The 17838-nt window shown below is 39.2% G+C and overlaps 1 protein-coding gene across 1 annotated transcript; it reads right to left on the minus strand.

Annotated features, from left to right (window-relative positions):
• Positions 1 to 322: 322 nt before the first annotated feature.
• On the minus strand, positions 323 to 17785 carry LOC119720194 (cilia- and flagella-associated protein 43-like). The gene is made up of 33 exons (XM_038189773.1): positions 17757 to 17785; positions 16677 to 16930; positions 16161 to 16257; positions 15587 to 15754; positions 15063 to 15439; positions 14555 to 14784; positions 14010 to 14126; positions 13658 to 13738; positions 12654 to 12906; positions 12369 to 12518; positions 11826 to 12010; positions 11111 to 11391; positions 10425 to 10602; positions 10171 to 10272; positions 9862 to 9939; positions 9479 to 9604; positions 9031 to 9135; positions 8733 to 8849; positions 8115 to 8162; positions 7495 to 7872; positions 7203 to 7373; positions 6763 to 6888; positions 6372 to 6491; positions 6072 to 6179; positions 5441 to 5616; positions 5076 to 5301; positions 4685 to 4797; positions 4073 to 4232; positions 3619 to 3692; positions 3302 to 3392; positions 2438 to 2518; positions 2040 to 2193; positions 323 to 1533 (listed from the first exon to the last, which is right to left on the minus strand). Exons 1-33 carry the CDS (start codon positions 17783 to 17785, stop codon positions 1364 to 1366), a joined length of 5124 nt encoding a protein of 1707 aa, XP_038045701.1. The 3' UTR covers positions 323 to 1363.
• Between the last annotated feature and the right edge of the window lie 53 nt (positions 17786 to 17838).

Consider the following 17838-nt stretch of genomic DNA (forward strand, 5'->3'; position numbering starts at 1 on the left):
CTATCTATTGCGGACGATAAACAAAGGATTGGCTCAGGGCTGAGCCCTTATCTATTAGGCTCAGGACGTACATATTTTATCTTGATTACATAATCCATCCTGAACTTTGCTCCCAATCTGCTATCACATGTTCATAATGTTTTTCCTGTCCATATATATTTATTAGCCTTATTTCCTTTCTCAATTGTAAATTAGTAGCTCATGATACTGGACGAGTGTGTATCCCATTGACTACCCCCCCCCCCCCTCCAAAAAGTTGTTCCACTTGACAAATTACTCCTTAGCATAAGTGACGCATAATAAAATGATGCAATACAATGAATTTAATGTCAATGAACATTTTTATTATATGCAAACAAATACATTTGTAACTTCGTGGACGGAATATACTATATTCGTAGTAGTAATTATCTTGCTGGGCACTTTACTTAATGCATATAAATATATTTCTGGATCGTTAAATGTCCACTGAATACAATAATACATCTAAGTGATTGTATTCACCTATCAATATTGGAAGAATCAGTGTGATATGAGGAAAGCTTTGAAAGTATCACAAGTTGGAAATATTCAAATTTTAATATTAAATACACCATGCAAATATCAGTTTATTAAACCCAGCGACTGTAAAATCATATGCATTTATTTTCCAACACTACTTCGGCCATAATATATGTACATTGCTGGAAATCTGTCAAACAAATCTTGAGACGCTAGGAAACAATGAATCCAATACAAAACAGAAACACTCAACCAATGCTAATATTTACAATATACAATGTGAAGGGTTTTTGTCAGAACAAAGCAGCCTTTTTAGTATGGAATCATTTTATAAACTGCAAGAACTATTATGGGGAAGTGCTTTAGCAACCATACTTTATTATGGAGTGTGGTTCCTGTAATTGTACTAAAACAGGATAAAGTACTTAAAAAAAATTTTTTTTAATAAACTGGTATTTGTGAAAATGTACCAAGGTTTGTAGCACTTGTATACATTTCTACATTTTTTTTCCATACTTACACTCTCTACTCGTTCTAAAATAACATTTTAAAGATGCACACCTGAGCCAAAGAAATGTCAACTTTAAGCAGATGTGAAAACACATCTTGTAACTGGAATACACTTGGACATTGTCAATTTTGTTTTCCATTCAATTCAGCAACCACCTCTTACACGTACAAACATTTTTAAGTGATAAGCCAGAGTATTTACACAAAGATGTTTGTAAAATAAAATGCATTTTTGTCAATGAGCATCTAAATAAGGCACTTTTTCATTCAAAATAGTATGGTGCCTGTGATATATTAAACGTATATACAAAGCCCTCATGGGACAAGACCAAGATGTCTGCTGTGAGACTACTCAGCGTTCTACTTGGACCAGTGCAGGGAATGTACGCATGCGAAGACGTTCTACCTCTGCTCTCAACACGGCCACTTCTTGAGCTTGTGCCTTGGCTAGATCCACTAGCTTACGTCGCTGTACGATGTCCTTCATACGCTGAGCTGAACCACCAACATTCCGCATGGCAGCTGTCAAAATAGTGGGAGAGATACTTCATTAGTTTTTACTACTGGACAGTTTACACAAATCTAATCTTCATTTTTATGATTTGTCTTCCAAACCATGAATTTGGGTTTTTATTGTAAAATTCAAGACAAATGTGTGGTTGAACTGTGCCCATCTCTGAATTTTTAATTGTAGCCAAAGTATTTTATTTATTTCAGAGGGTAAAATTAAAAACAACAACCGTTCAAAGATGAAAAGACTCAAAGTATTCTGATACCCATTAACACTAAAATGTGCTCGCAGTACAAAGTTTGTTTGGAAATATATGGAAAATTGGCAGTAAATGTTCAAGTCTGATAGCAAATTCACCTGCTGCTTATAGTAATCTGATAATATATTTCCCCTCAACAATTTGTAATTTGTTTCAATAGTACCAGCTATCAAAAGTACAAGATTTAGTTCCCCAGTCCACAAGTATATTATTAAGGATCCACATTCAAATGTTCCTGGAGTATTTTGTTTTTCTTACCGTTGACTTCATTGATGTGTTTCCTCTCAGCCACAGATACATTCATTTCATCCAAGTCATTATCCAGCGTGGAGTTATTCTTCTCTTTGCCTTTTATCGTCTGACGTAAACCCTTCAAGATCTTCTTGCGTTCTTCACAAGCCTTCTCGTGATGCTGAAACAACAAAGACAAACCAGTCAATCGATACAGTGCAATCTGTGTTGCAGTATGTCAAGGGAAATCATGTACGTGAAACAGTGGGTGTTGAAATCTCCCTCTAGTTTTTGTTTTACTACTGTCTTTCTGACATCAACTTAGCACAAGTTTTTGATGAATTGGAAATGCTTGTTAAAGAAAGAGCAAAGTACTTAAACATGGAGCTTTTGTAGTGATTTTTGTTTTGACATGAGTAGCTTACCGATCGTTGGTTCTCCAGCGTGGACTCCAGTGTGGATATTTCTTGTTGACGTCTCGCTTCATGGTCCTCACTATGAAGGAACTGTCAACGAAGGAATATGCGCTTAAATATAATGTCTCAAGTATTAGTTTAGGACACAAACGTGTGAGCTTTCTATTTAAGTTTCATTTTCTCTACCATACCTTGTTTTCAGCAAAGATGATTTGTTTCCACAACCAACTGACACAAGGTTCAGAAAGCAGCACAATGATGATTGTATTGCGATCAGATATGTACTCATAAATCTTGGACAAAAATGGGATTGCTGTTTATTACTAGTGCAAAGTGGGTAATGGACTCCCTGCACAAACAGTACATGGGGCTATTTGACCAATCCAATGTCCCTCACGCGTAATTTTTATTCCTAGGAGGGTTAGGGGCAATGTCATGAATAATTCATGTTTATCCATGAGAACGGACAATGACATCAACAGCATTGTTGTTAGTTACTCAACTAGTAACAATACATTAAAGCATTTTAAAGAACGGTTGTTGTCGAGCTACCACACAGTAGCCTAGTGGATAGCGAGATGAACTATGGATACAAAGATCCCTGGTTCGAATCCACGTCGTCGCTGCTCATTTTCATCAGCTATTTTTCTTCTCCAAATTTATCACTGAGATAATTTTAAATTAAGGGGAAAATAGAACGAGAACCTAAGTCTTGCAATGATTCAAAGGAAAAACTGAATTATTCATGACATTGCCCCTAACCCTCCTAGGAAAAAAAATTACGCGTCCCTCACAGTGGTCCCCCCCCAACTCTCCCTTTGTGACCGTTGAGGGGGTACTTGTGCACGCAGTCTATAAGGAAACCATACTTACTGTTTGGAGATCTCTGGATACTTTCAGCATCTGAATAGTTCTAGCTTTGTTCAGAAGATCTTCAATCTGCATCACCATCTTCTTGTGTTCCCTGCAAGAAGAGGATTTATGTTAAAGGAACTTAAAGTTGTAAAATGCAGAACTTCAAAGTCAACGCGTGCCTGTGTGTTAAAGTATCACAGTAGGGTGGTTTGTGAGTTTAATGTCTCCTCTATCAAATACATTTTGCGTTTCTGAATTTAAACATTTATTTCACACTCGATCTGCTTGATTACTATTCAAAGAGTTTTGATAATTTTATATTGTGTCCGACTTACCATTCCAGAATATGAATTCCTTTTCTGAAATCCTTGCTCTCTGTCATAGCTGCAATCTTCTGCTCTCCAAGTTGCTGGAGAAAAAAAAAGAAAATTTGATTAAAACAAAAATGTATCCGGGAATTGATATGGCAAGTCATCAGTAGCAATAAGATGCTGGGGACAGTTCCACAATTTAGTGACACACCACCTTGCTAGCCAAAAAAACACACAAATCAGTGAAATCCCGTAAGAACGGTCAGTAATGATTACATACCCTGATGGATCCGTTCAGATCCTCAACGACCCCACGATGGATCAAGATACTATCACTGAAGTCATGTATGAACAGTCAGTAATTATTACTATTACATACCCTGATGGATCCGTTCAGATCCTCAACGACCCCACGATGGATCAAGATACTATCACTGAAGACATGTATGAACGGTCAGTAATTATTACTATTACATACCCTGATGGATCCGTTCAGATCCTCAACGACCCCACGATGGATCAAGATACTATCAATGAAGTCATGTATGAACGGCCCACTGTCCACTTCTACTTGACCTTGCTTCAGTAGAAACTGTACATCCAGGTTGCAGTTGAACTGGAAGCGCTCTTCTCGAAGCCTATACAAATACAGGACATTGGTTTACATTTAAGATTGTAATCATTTAAATCTGAAATCGCCTAACCCATTAGTAACAGACTCTTGCCCTACAAAGCTTGCTACTTCTCAGGGTGTGCACCAACAGCTATCTAACATTTGTTTGGCAGCCAGACTCAAACAAGGCAATTCCCTCTTGAGTAATTTGACGTTTTAGTTCGTACTATTAGGGTATGAACTTTTTAATCCCGGATGTGTAAATTACATTTTTAGTGATTTTCAAAAGCTAGAGAAACGTAAAACTGATCCTTGGCTTGGACTCGAATAATACTTTACTTATCAAATTTACTTCAAGTCAGTCAAAGCTTAAATGAAAACATTAAGCAATCTTCATTCATCAGATAGAATTTTGTTGCTATTAAAGAGTTCTTGCTGTCATTTTTTTTTTGGGGGGGGGGGGGTGTCTTGTCTAACCTGGTGAGGGCTTCATTAGTTTCTTCAATCCCAATCTTCAGTCTGTCATCTTCATCCTGTCGATGCTGCTGGAAGGCGTTCATGTCAGCCAATGTCAGAGCTTGAACTTTGACCTGATCGGTGGTGAAATCAAAAACATGAACAATGTCATCAGAAGGTGGTCAAGTAAATCACAAGTCAACAACTAATAGTTCACAAGTACATCACAAGTCCAACCCAAGCCAATGTCAAGTCAATCACAAGTAACAGGAAGACTAGTTGACAAGGAAAACCTTTTGTTACTGCTGACATTTCACATGAGACTGGATGATTGTGATTGACTTGTGATTGACTTAACTTTGATAATTGTCAACAAACCCCAAATCTGTCGTCCTTGTCATCATTCACATACCTCTTGTTCACTAAGAGCCTTGGTCCTGCGTAGGTTACACATCTTAGTCCAGACGTGGGGTTCGATTCCCTCCGGGCAGTGCGACTCATGATCAAGCTCATCCAATCCCTTCATCAGCGCCACCGTTGTATTAGACTGCCTTGCCGATAGGGGGCGCTCTCCATACGGATTGGCCGCGCCCACGGGAGTTTCAGCGACAGATCCCTTTTGATCTCGTCGCTGGCCTCTGTAAAGTGATCAATTAAAAAAGTCTTTAAGGTTCTTCAACCAAAATTTCAATTTATTTCTTCTCTTTCTACAGCTACAACAGAGGTTCATATCCAACTTGGACAACATAGTGGTACAGGGTTTAATTTCTAACCTACCTTGGTCTTCTGCGATACAACTTGAACAGCTGATCAACCAGCACAGCGTGGACCTCAGGGAATTCCTTGCGGAAGTTCTTCTCCAAGACTTTGTCTTCAGCGACACGGATGTCGTAAGTGTCTCGGTAAGAGTCACCCATGCGTTTGGCTTTCATGACCGCTTGGACTGTTTCCGCCTGGATATAACAATGAGAAATGCATCATACTTTTACTGTGCAAAAAAATATGTCATAAACCAAAAAACCCAGAGGTCCTTGAAAATCCTTCAGGGCGTTTGGGAGGAGTTAAGAAGGTATAGCCCAGGCTTGATGCCCCTTGAAAGTTGATGTTCAAACAATGAGCCATTGAGTTCCTGTGCAGTGGACGATCGACGAGCATTTGGGAAGGACTCTCAACAATTTCTGAGTTAGGGATAGATTGAAATTACAATCCATTAGTCTAAACCTGAAGTCTGAATCTCAACCCTAAATCACTTAAATCTGATTTTGAGTTTCAGTCTGAAACCCAATTCACAAGAGTCTGAGACACAATTCATAACAGTCTGAGACTCGAGTCACAAAAGTCTGAGACCCAGGTCATAAGAGTCTGAGACACAGAGTCTGAGGTTAGGAGTGAGGCATGAGTGTCTTACCTTGAGAGCCTTCTTAGCGTCCAGTCTCCGGTTCAATTCCTCCTCCTGGGCGTCCAATTCCTCTTCAATAAGAAGCTCTCGATTCAGACGCAGAATCTTCAGCTCCTCCTACACAAAAGAAGGGGCAAGTTAACAGACAACCCATGAACTGTTGGTGGTGCTGTTTGGCCTGCTCATTAGAGGGCAGCTCGCACTTAATGCTGTATGTGAACAGGTTGTCAAGCCTCAAGATCGAAATATACGGCTTGGAATTGTGAAATGAAATTTCAATTCTTTGAGAAAACAGGGCACAGTTCATACCTGGTAGATGACCATCTCTGTCTTAATCTTGCGATGGAACAAGTCAGTCAGACGATCATCAAAATTGGAAGTTGTGTCTGCAATGATGGTCTGTATCTTCTTCAGTTCAGCTTCAAGAGTCTAGAGTTGGTAAAGACAGAGTCAAAAGAATTTAACAATTTCCAGATTCCAAGTATGAGGTCAAAAGTTGGTTTAAACCTTTCATTCCATGGAGCCTGTTGTTTTGGCCAAGAAAAGTCAATCTTCTCTGCAGCTAATGTTATGAGCCCTTCAAGTTTTCCTAGTTTTTTTAATCATAAGATGAAACCTTTGCTCCGTAAAATTTGAGCAGTTTGAAAAAATGGCTTTGAATATATCACCTCGGTGTTAATTCAAATATAGTTGAGCTCACCTTCCTGTATTTTTCTCGTTCTTCACCAAGTTCCTTGACCTTCCTCTCGTACTCCTTGTGTGCTTTCTGTTCATCTTCAGACCATTCATCCTGCGGCTTGGTCATAAAGGCTGGAATCGGGACGTCCTAGATGAGTGAAATGATCAAATCAGAAGAAATTCCAGTGAGAATGGAGATCTGAAATCAAAGTTAAGTTGAAACGGAGCACTCATGGAAGCACCCATTATCCCCTGCTTACCATCACTCTAAATCTAATCTCCTTTAATCCCTTTTTAATCTGCACATTCTTGTGTTCATCGCCCTTCTTAATCTCCAATACCCCACCCATCATCATATTCAAGACTCTATCTTCTATCGTGCCCTCTAATCTCCCTAACTCCTACCTCCTCCATACCATCCTTGTTATTACTAATCTCACCTAATCCATTCTTAATCCTCACCTTCTTGAGTTCATCTTCTTTCTTAATCTCCAGTACCCCACCCATCATCATATCCAAGGCTCTATCTCTAGCATTATCTCCTTTCTCTCGTCGTTTCCTCTCTGCCTCCTCGGCAGCTTCTTCCTCCATCTTCTTCTTCTGCTCAGCCGTGACAAACTTTTCAACTTTGACCTATAACCCAGAGATGAACCATTAAATAGAATCAATCTTAAAAACAATTTCAATATCTCCTGAATTCCATCAATCAAGAAATAATATCCGGGTTTTTTGTCTTTTCTTCTCCTTATCTTACCTCACTATCCTCCACAGTCAGTAGTTTCTCAGGTTTCTCATCAGAATCCATCTCAGGTTTCCACACCTCCTCCTTGCTAGTCAGATCCTCCATGATCTTCAAGATGCGCTGATTCCGATCATTGATGCGACCTATCTCTTGTTCCCTGGCTCGGTAGACTTCATCAAAGTCCTTATTGAAGCTCATCTTGATACGGTAGATAGCGTCTTGCAGGAGGATGATTTGGTTGCGTTTCTGTTGCCGTGTGTGAAGTTCAAACTGACTGTAGAAGAGCTCATTGCCTCCTCCATACTGAGCTCCCAGACTGCCGATGGTTGAGGGTTGCTCTGCACCGTCTCCTTCCTCAGATTCATCATCTGCATCCTCACCATCACTTGGCTGATAGGTAGGATAAGAAGCAGCTTGAAACAGATCTCACATCTAATCCGTATTGATTTGAATGCTCCTTTTGGGAAAATGGGGCACTCCAAGACAAGCACATTGAGTTCTTGATTAAAACTGGAGATGTTCCCAATGGAATGTTCCATTTATAGGTTCTACATTGGAAACTGGCCTTCAAAAATAAAACGATTTTCCTCAACCCTCCCCCCCCCAAAAAAATATATATAAATAAAACTGACCTTAGCATTGTTTCCTTTTGGTTGAACCTCAATGATCTCTTTCCTAGCCTGTAACAAAATCAAGACATCAAGACAAAACTTGGTATCAAGAAGCCATTGGCCGTACTCTGTGGTGAAGAGACTAAACTACCTTAAGTCTACAGATACAACAGTTGCGTAGTCATAGGTCTTGTTCAAATGACGCCATTTCCTACAGACCATCCACGTGCATCGGCATTTTGAGCCTCAACTTGCATAACGCGCATCTCAGCGTCGTATTTCGAACACATTTCGAGCAATAAGCGCGCGTGTTTAGAATCCGTGCTTGATTGCGTAAAATACGCAGCTGCAGTTCTCCTACAGAGATGGCCGTCATTGAGTGAGCCCTATTGTAGGCCCTACATTTATGATAAAACAGATAAACTGGTTTACTTGCATTTTAGTTGTGCAGCCGCATTAACATTGATGTACACTGTGTTAACATTATTTTACCACAAGTTCAAAGAAGCCATACAGAACAGTGTGTACATTTAAGAATGTTCAAACTTGAAGTTAAACTACATCACAGTTGAGCTGGATTATTCTTGCAGAATGTGTAACAAACTAATAACTCAGTGCTGTACAACAGACTGTACTTACCGCCATCTCAGCAGCCTCTATCTGTCTCATCTTGGTGACAAACGCTAACTCCTCCTTCTCCTTCTTAGTCCTGTCTCTCATTGGATAGTTACCGACCTCAAGATTCATATGGAAGGCCTAATGGGACAAAATAAAGGGACTAAGATTTCACTAATGGGATAGTAACTGCTGGTTACATTTATGAGGAAAGCCTTCAGAGTCAAAACAATACTCCAGTCACTGTGGATTATCAATGATTGAAACAAAGGACTAATCTAGCTTTACTCCATATTTCTCTACAGCATTGCTGACGTCTTACCTTAATGCTACGACCTTTGACCAGCATGGAGTCCCAGCATTCATTCTTGATAACTTCTCTCAAGTAGGTCTTTGCCAAATCCTCAAACTCCATGTTAGCTCGCATCTAAAATACACAAGACAATGATTCACAATCACCAATCAACATTTAATATTTTCACTTCAGTTTCTTTTCACTGGATTAAATCCCAACCAGTTGGATTTAGTACATACTATTACTCATGGGTGGTAATAGGTAATTGGGGTAAACAATATTGCCTATGGACAGAACACACAGCCGGCAACTGGAATCAATTCCATGAATATCTAACTGCCAGTCACAAATACCAGACACTAAAGATATATGCCTCCCACAGATCAGAGCACGTATACACATAATTTAATTACAGCCATAGGATGCTAAAAGCCAATTAGACATCTACCCAGCAGTCTTCTAGGAGCCTACATACCTCTTGAACCTTAGCTTCTCCTTCCTCCTGCAATCTCTGCTGCTCCTCGGAATCTAAATTGAACTCATCATGTCCAAGCTGCTCTATGTCTGGTAATGTCTCATTCTCCTTCATCATACTTTGGATCTATGAAACAAAGACAAAGATATCAAGAATTTGAAGAACATACTGCTCGAAACTGCAGACTGTACAACAGAATGGGAAGCTACTAAATGATGTCTAGTTTCATGCTTAGAATCTAAGACATACAGACAGCATCAACAATGACCAATACATCACTCAGAACTCTGTAGAGAATGACAAGGTATAGAATGATGCCTTGAAAGAAGAATGCAATATTGACTATGCAACAGCTGAGCAAGATGAATTCATTTTCTACCTACCGTTCTCCTCAGATCTCTGATGTCACTACGCAGTGCTGACTTGAGCTCAGAGTATTGATTGTCTTCCTCTCGCAAGGCCTGATGGGAAATAAAAATGAAAATGTTGGGTCTAGATCAAAAAGTAACAGACAAAAAGTGAAGGTGAAATTGATGATACATTCCACAAAACACAGTGAAAGACTTTTATATACAGTTGTCATGGTAACTATTTGGGTCATCCACCAGGTAATAGGCTCAGGATGTTTTCCAATCTTTACTCTTTTAATATTCTGAATTTCTATATTTGTTAATCTGACAGAACAAACTCACCTCCATTTCCTTGACCTCCATCCAGGTCGGGTCAAAGGTCAAGGTCGGTGTCGGGGTCACATAAATCTCATCCTTCTCAATTGCGAGCTCCACACCAGTTTTCTGTCAAAGAGAAAAATAATTTCAAAACTATTCATCTAAATTACTAATAGAAAGTCCACGCAAGATACACATGCTGAGATTTTATCTTCATTATTTTTTCCTTTCAAAATTTTGGAAACAAATCTTGAATAGAAATTGTGTTGTAGGCCTACCTTATGGCCCTGCATGTCTGACACTGAGCGTGACATAGGCGTAGACATAGCTTCATTCCAGTCAGGCATACCACTCATCACCTCATCCTCACGTTTGCGGATGGCATGTAGCATTGCATTCTGGGATCGAGCTGCTTCTATGGCCGAGGTGGCCTTACTACGACCTGTATTGCTGTAACTAAAAGAAGGATGACCATCTCAACAGCTGAATGTTTAGGACTTAAGATGAAATTGTGCTGCGTTAGTTGATGTGAACATAGTGACAATATTAATTCTTTTTTGACAATATCTGCTCAGGTTTTCAAAGGACATGAAAAAGCTCTCATATGTTTTCTCAGTATAGTAGTTTTATCACCTTTCATTTTAGGACCACTTTACTTTAAGATGTTATGCATGAATTATTGACAAGAAGTACTAAGCAATTTTGGGGCATGTAAGTTTCTGTGTCCTTCATACGCAGATATTGAACATGTTGAATTTTTGGGAATTTAAAGTTTACAATGTGAATATTTAAACAAAAATATATTTCCACAGCATCTGGTTGAGATTGCCACATGAAATCAATTCAGCAAACTCAAACAGATGCTACTGGTTGTTTTGGCAAGTGAAGAAAGAAACTTTTGGAAAGTGAAGCAAAAAATAAATAACTAACTAAAATTAAATAAATGAAGGCTTTTACAACTTACTTCCATGTGTAGCATGCCAGTATCCCATCCTGTGCGCCACACGTCAACACCGCCTGAGCATCAGTAGACAAACACATCTCCTTAACTCCACCAGAACAGAAGCTATGAGCCTGTATCATGATAGGACGGTCTAACGCCCCTACACCACGCACTAAGACACGGCCATCGGGACTAGCTGAGGCCAGCCATTTCTGATGATGAGATAGATTCAGTGAGCCTCCTGGGAGGTCATGACCTGGGAATTCACCCTGGGGTTGCAGGTAGGAAGCCTTGTTGTTGGCCTGGAAAAATAAAGACAAAAAAATTACGAGTTTTAAAGTGGCATCTTGTATTAAATTTTGTCCTTTAATATGTAACCCTATAGCTTTTGGGACTATCCAAGATAAATCAACTGAATTTTGTTTTGTTCTTTGTCCTTTTTAAGTTTTATGTTTTAGGAACTAGTTTATTCAACAAAACTTTCTGAAAGCTTTGTAATAAAATAGTGGTTAGAGCAATTTTTGTTTTACAGCTTTACCAAAGTGACCTCAAATTGACAGAGAATAGAGACAAACCTTAGAAACAGTTCTGAACTCTAAAGAAGATTAAGAAATTCACGTTGTACAAATGCAACTGAAAACTTTTCCTCTCAACAGATTCAAACTCAAGAACCCAGAATAAGAGTTAAAATTGGGTAGCACACTGACTAGGCATGACATTTGTCCATAATTCTGACCTTCTTTGGAGCTTCATCAGGTAGAATCAGCTTGTGTAGCTGTTTGGTGTCATAAGCCAGTGTGTAGAACACACTGCCTGTAGTCAACGCAGCACCAACACACGGCACGGAGAAGTTCAAATTCATCTTACCAATGGCATCTTCCTTGAAGTCACACTTAGCACTGGCCATAAACTTGTCAATATCTGCAGGATAAACACAAATCCACAAAATGTTGTTCTTGATGAAAAAAGGGTTCATCTTATAGATAAAATGACTTATTTATGTGCCTTTTCTAATAATTGGCAAACTATAACATTGGAAACATTTGCAGTAAGCTGTCAAAAAATACAAATAAAAAATGTTCCTTTTTCAGTTCACCCCAAAACAGCTGTACTTTGTCATTAACAACATCTTTGTTTCATTTATAATTTTTTATCAGAAATTAGCAACCCTTGGAAAGATGATAGCTTCATGAGAACAAGTCCATAGGTTCAACTGGCATTCACACAGAGGTTTACAATACACATTTCTATGTTCTCGTGTTCATGACCTTTGACCTACCTTCAGCCAGGTCATTTGGCAGGTCAAACTGGCAGCATTTATTAGCTCCTTGGGTCATATCTGGGGTCGTATTGGATGTCACCAGAACTTTAACTGGTCCATGCTTCTCAGATGTGTTGGTTGAAATGGCTACTACAAGCCCTTCGACAGCTGTAACGGAAAATAGACAAATGACCAGATTCAGATGTGACCAGCACAAGCTATGTGTATGTAAACAAAACACACTGCTAAATTTCAATGGGCATTGCTGTAGTAGGTCACATGATTGGTCACATGATGACTTACGTGTCTGGCCAAGAATGTTGAATCCCGTCGACGGCCTGGCATCCACCACAAACACATGGCCATCATCCGCCCCCGTGAATAGGTACCGCCCCTCCTCATCATAGACCAGTTGTTGGACGGGTGTCTGATGGATGTGAAGACGCTGGATGATGCGTGGATTCTCCAGATTGGAGAGATCAAGGAAGAAGATGTGGCCGTTGAGGGTTCCCACGGCAACAGAGTGGGATGATGGGCTGCTTGCCAGGCAGGAAGCCTATTGGACAAGAAAGAAATAAAAGACTGTTTAGCAAAAGACCTGGTACCAGTCTACGATACATGTGCGTGATGGGGTTTATTAAGCGTGCATCATGTAGGGAGAATTTAAAAATACAATTTTACAATTTTCAAATTTGCTCTCTCAAACACCTCATTGTGATTAAATGTGATTAAATCAGTGCAAACTAAATTCAATGTTGAATTTTTGAAGGACATTTTACATTCATTTGCCAAGCGTTATTGTCGAATAGGAAGAATTCTTACTACGCCTCAATTCTGTACCATGACATGATGATAGTAGTCGTTTTCCAGTCTTTTTTTTTCCAGTCCCTTTTTTTCCAGATGATGTCGCTTCGTCCATGCTTCTCTACACTGATCAGTAATGTGCAACATAGCAATGTGGTGTCTTGTATCACAACTAGCCAACGGCTCTGATCTCGACGGCCTACACTGGCATGCACTGCACAAATAACACCTCGTACCTCGACAATCCCCGCATACATGTATATATACGTGCAGGACACCTAGCCCGCTACGTACATGTATATCAGATACTTGGCTTTCTGGTCAGCCAATTTTTGCGTGTGCCCAAAAGTTTGTGTTTATTTTAACAAAAGTGTTTATGTCATCAAGTCAAAATTATTCAAGTCAAGTCAGTCACAAATCAATTTTTTTCCAAGTCAAGTCAAGTCTCCAAAAAAATAGTGACTTGAGTCAGCAACACTGGGAGGTGGGGTAGTAACACTCACCGGTTTATTGAGAGACAGACTGGATACCAGCTTATTGTCTTCCATACTCCAGACTTGTACTTCTCCATTCTGCCTCACAGACTGAAAGACAAAAACATTCAACTAAGTTAATTAAGTCACATTTCTGTTTCCCCCCATAAGTTCATTTGTAAGTATATTTGTCTTCTTTTGCATTAAATATGGTTTTAACTTTGAACTCCAAGTTTCTTTGTGATCTTGCTAAGGACAAATAAGCCACTGTCTATGTATATGGTTTTATAGTTCTGCCAATGGAATACTGCTCTTGCTAGCCACAGCCACAGACTCAGCTGCTTGATTCAGACCTAGCCATACAGACAGCATAGGATCTTACCACACAGTGTTGAGTCCCCGGCGCCATCATTGCTACAGCAACAAAGATCCCATTATGAGTGTCAATCAGTACATCTGCTGTGCCTGGATTACTGTGGTCATATAGATGTATACAACCCTGATGACAAATACAAAGAGTAATAGTGGTTGATGAAAACGTTACCATACTAGTTTACATTACAATACTAGTTTACTACACAATGGCAGGTAGCAGTCATTTCATATAAAAAGAAATTCTACTCAAGTTTTAAACAGACAAATGTTCTGCCTATATGTAATATTTTTTCGGTTGCCTTTTATAACAATTATAAAACATTTCTTTGTCTTTTTACTATAAATGTCTGTCATGTATCATGCAAGGTTAGCTATTTTGCTCCCAACAAATCTTTCTCAGAGTTTTGCCCTTGAAAAGATCTTGGGTGAATAAAAAAATCTAGGCCTTTTAATTTTCATGATTTGTACATTTCAGGTCTCTCTCGTCAATAAGCAAGTTCTAATTTCTTACATCACAAAACCAAAACCAGCAATGTAGGTGTTTAGACATACCTTTGGGCTACCGACAGCCAGCTTGCTATAGCTTGTATTCCAGCAGAGTGATGAGATAGCTGCTCCACTATCCCAGCTATCAGATACTTGCACCACACCATGAGCAACATCCAAGCAACGTAAGATACCATCCTCACCACCAGCGAATAGACCCTCACGATGCAGAGCTAGGCAGTTCAGAGTTCCTTCCTTAATAGAGAGACTCTTGTTTGGAGATTTGGCCTCCTCCTCTGTAACGTAACATTGTCATAATGTGATAAAAAGACAGGTTTTAATTTTTTTTTACTTGTGATTCGCAGCTCTTCAGTGTAATTCTTATCCTGATCGATATTACTATCCATTGTTATTTATGACAACACTATTATCATCAAGTAGTAGACAGCTAATGTTGTTATGGAAATAAAAAATGCTATTGAATTGAACTGACCAGAACTCATTCAAATTAAAGAAAACAAAAGAATTTCTTTCAAAAACTGATTGCAAGATTGTGTTTGATTTCACAGCTTACCATCAAGTACAGTAGCCATCCTAGACAGTCCATCAGCAGATGCCACTCTAGACGCTCCTCCACCTGTCTTCTCTTCAGGATTATACATCATATTCACCATCTGAGTCTCGGTGTCATACTTCAGCAACTGGCCCCCCTCGCATCCACAGTAGATATCCCCCGTCGTCGTCCAGCACATCGAAGCCGGAGCAACCTTCCTACGATTCTCGTCAAAGTTTGCATCAAAGGTTTCGGCTGGTTCCCCGACCAGGCCGGCAACCGCTGCCTTGTCTGGATCAATCTTTAAGGGTCCTGCTTGAGTGGCCGGTCTGTCTGGAACCTCTTCTGGTGTCAGGGGTCTGGTTTTTGCCTCATCACAGTAGGGAAGTCTGGTTTTGCTGTGGATTGGATATTAAACAGACTTGATACTCCTTGCCCAGATAAAATAATACAGATAACAAACTAACAAACCATGCACAAACTCAAAAACGTCTTCACACGAGTGCCAGGGGTCCAACATCAATGCATTGAAGAGTACCTCTTACCTTGGTACAAGTGAGTAGAGCTTATCAGCCTGTTCAATGGTCCAGACAGTCATCTGCTTAGGACCGATAACGCAGAGTTTATGCCAGTCAGTAGGATTGAAGGAGATATGGTTGGCTTGAAGGCCCCACATGGATTTACTGCAGAGCAGTGAACCTGTCTCCCAATTCCTACAGAGATAGGGTAAGAATCAAATCAAAATCCTGTCAGCTGATAAAGTCTATAACTACAAGGAGATTTAAAGTCAATTTAGTTGCAACCATTTGCTATGGGCTCAGTGCAATGACTATTGAAGGCAGTGTGATTTCTGTTCATGGGAGATATTTGAGTACAATCAATGATTTATCCACAACAAAATTAAGTCAAATATGGCATCTACATGTACAAAAACAATTTCTGATGTAATATAACAATGTTTGCAAACAGTGTTAATACACAGGGTCTCTCCTTCAACGGGATAGATTGTATTTTCATGCTTCATTGAGGGCCATAAAGCATACAGGGCAAAACAATCATATGCAATCAATCCTCTAATCAACTTCAATTTATTGATGAATGGAACTGTCTAAGACTCACCACAGAGTCAGCGTGAAGTTAGGAATAGCTGAGCAGCTTGCAAGGTATGGATGTGTATGAGAGAAAGCAAGAGCACTGTACTCCAGTTTAGTACCTCCTGTAAATGAAAAACAAAGGCAAAATGCAGCAATTTAGCCAATTTTTCCAATGGTTTTATTGGTGCTCCAGCTCATAACAAAATGTATTAAATATCATCAGTATAAACACAATAGTTTGAACTAATACAAACTTCAAGTTTGTTTTCTATAAAAGGAGAGTATTATTTATTCCTAAAAACTTTAGACTACTCAAACATGATTTATTATCATTTTTTCAAGACACTGGTTTTTCAACAACATTTGAGAAAGGGTAATTAGAAAAAAAATGGAGTGGGTATACACTTCACAAGCCCCCCAATGCTGGGTTTTATGCTCGTGCACTAAAAACAGTGATTTCTAAAAAGTTTGATTAACCGACATCACCAACAACAAAACAACAAAACAAATGACAAAATTAACAACAAATCCATATAATGACCTTGGCAGACGGCCTTCTGTGTAAATCCTGGATAGGAATACACAAAGATCCTAGGATTCAGGCACATCTCTGTGAAGGCTACCAGATGCATGCTACCACTGACTGTAAACACTCCGATGCCTTCACCAGGCGATGGGTGGATTGACTCACGATGGGTCGTCACATCAATGAATTTGATCCCAGTGCCGCAGACATGGCAGAGAGTGTTACGGTTGATGAATAAGGCATCGGAGCCATTGTAGCCTTGGGCCCAGCTAGGAGTGGATAAAAAGAAATGTATAGATCACTTTAAAATGATTGAAAAAGAAAATAGGGCGAATTTTAAATCAACTAGGCCTAGGGCCTACTTAAAATTAAATCATTCACTTTGATAAAAGTAAAATAAATATCAACAATACAATTTATCAAATTAGCCCTGTTAATCTTTTGCCCCGTGAACAAGATGGCGCATGTAAATACCGTGAAAATGTTTTGAAACCCAAATGAATTTGGAGATTAAAACATTTTGAACTTTGTTATGTTAGATAGGCCTGCATAAACTTTCACATACCTATTTTTATTTATTTATTTATTTATTTATTCTGGTTTATTCCTAAAAAGCAAAATATATTGTACACAACAGCATAAATGCTGACAATAACAATATTTACAAAATCAGGCTAAAAATTCATATCGTTAGAGTTACAGTAAAATTTGAAAGGGAGAAACTAACTAACAGACATGATACAAAGCATAAATTTCACACACCAAAGGTGAAAATTTACATTCCATAAAAAGTTTCACACAAGCCATTTAGATTACCAACAACACAATCCTTACCCCCCCCCCCCAAAAAAAACCCAACATACCTATCATCAATGACCTGGCATATAGTCATTATAGACACTACAATCTGTCAGCAATCTAACCCTAATTAACCAGACCACCCCCCCCCCTTCCATCCCACTCCGTATCCCCTTCCCTCCCCCCCCCCCCCATCCCCTCCCCCTTTTTTGCCACAACAAGAAAATGATGAATAATTATCTCGGCAAGTTATGAATGTTTTTCAACAATGTTTATGTTTAACTGAACGATACTTACGCCAAATCTAAAGTTCCAATACTATCCATGTTTTTAAATGAACCGGAAAATCTTGTTTGTTTTCGAATCGCACATTAACTTT

This window comes from Patiria miniata, unplaced genomic scaffold (genome assembly GCF_015706575.1).
Source record: "Patiria miniata isolate m_02_andy unplaced genomic scaffold, ASM1570657v1 HiC_scaffold_9, whole genome shotgun sequence".
In the NCBI taxonomy this organism is placed as follows: domain Eukaryota; kingdom Metazoa; phylum Echinodermata; class Asteroidea; order Valvatida; family Asterinidae; genus Patiria; species Patiria miniata.

What these genes read in the sequence shown, in the direction of transcription:
- LOC119720194 (XM_038189773.1), bottom strand. Translation starts at nt 17,785, where the DNA reads ATGGATAGTATTGGAACTTTAGATTTGGC. An exon ending in AACGAGAAAAATACAGGAAG is followed by an intron (nt 6,492 to 6,762) that starts GTGAGCTCAACT and finishes TACCAACTCTAG; the next exon opens with ACTCTTGAAGCTGAACTGAA. An exon ending in CGCTGGAGAACCAACGATCG is followed by an intron (nt 2,194 to 2,437) that starts GTAAGCTACTCA and finishes TTGTTGTTTCAG; the next exon opens with CATCACGAGAAGGCTTGTGA.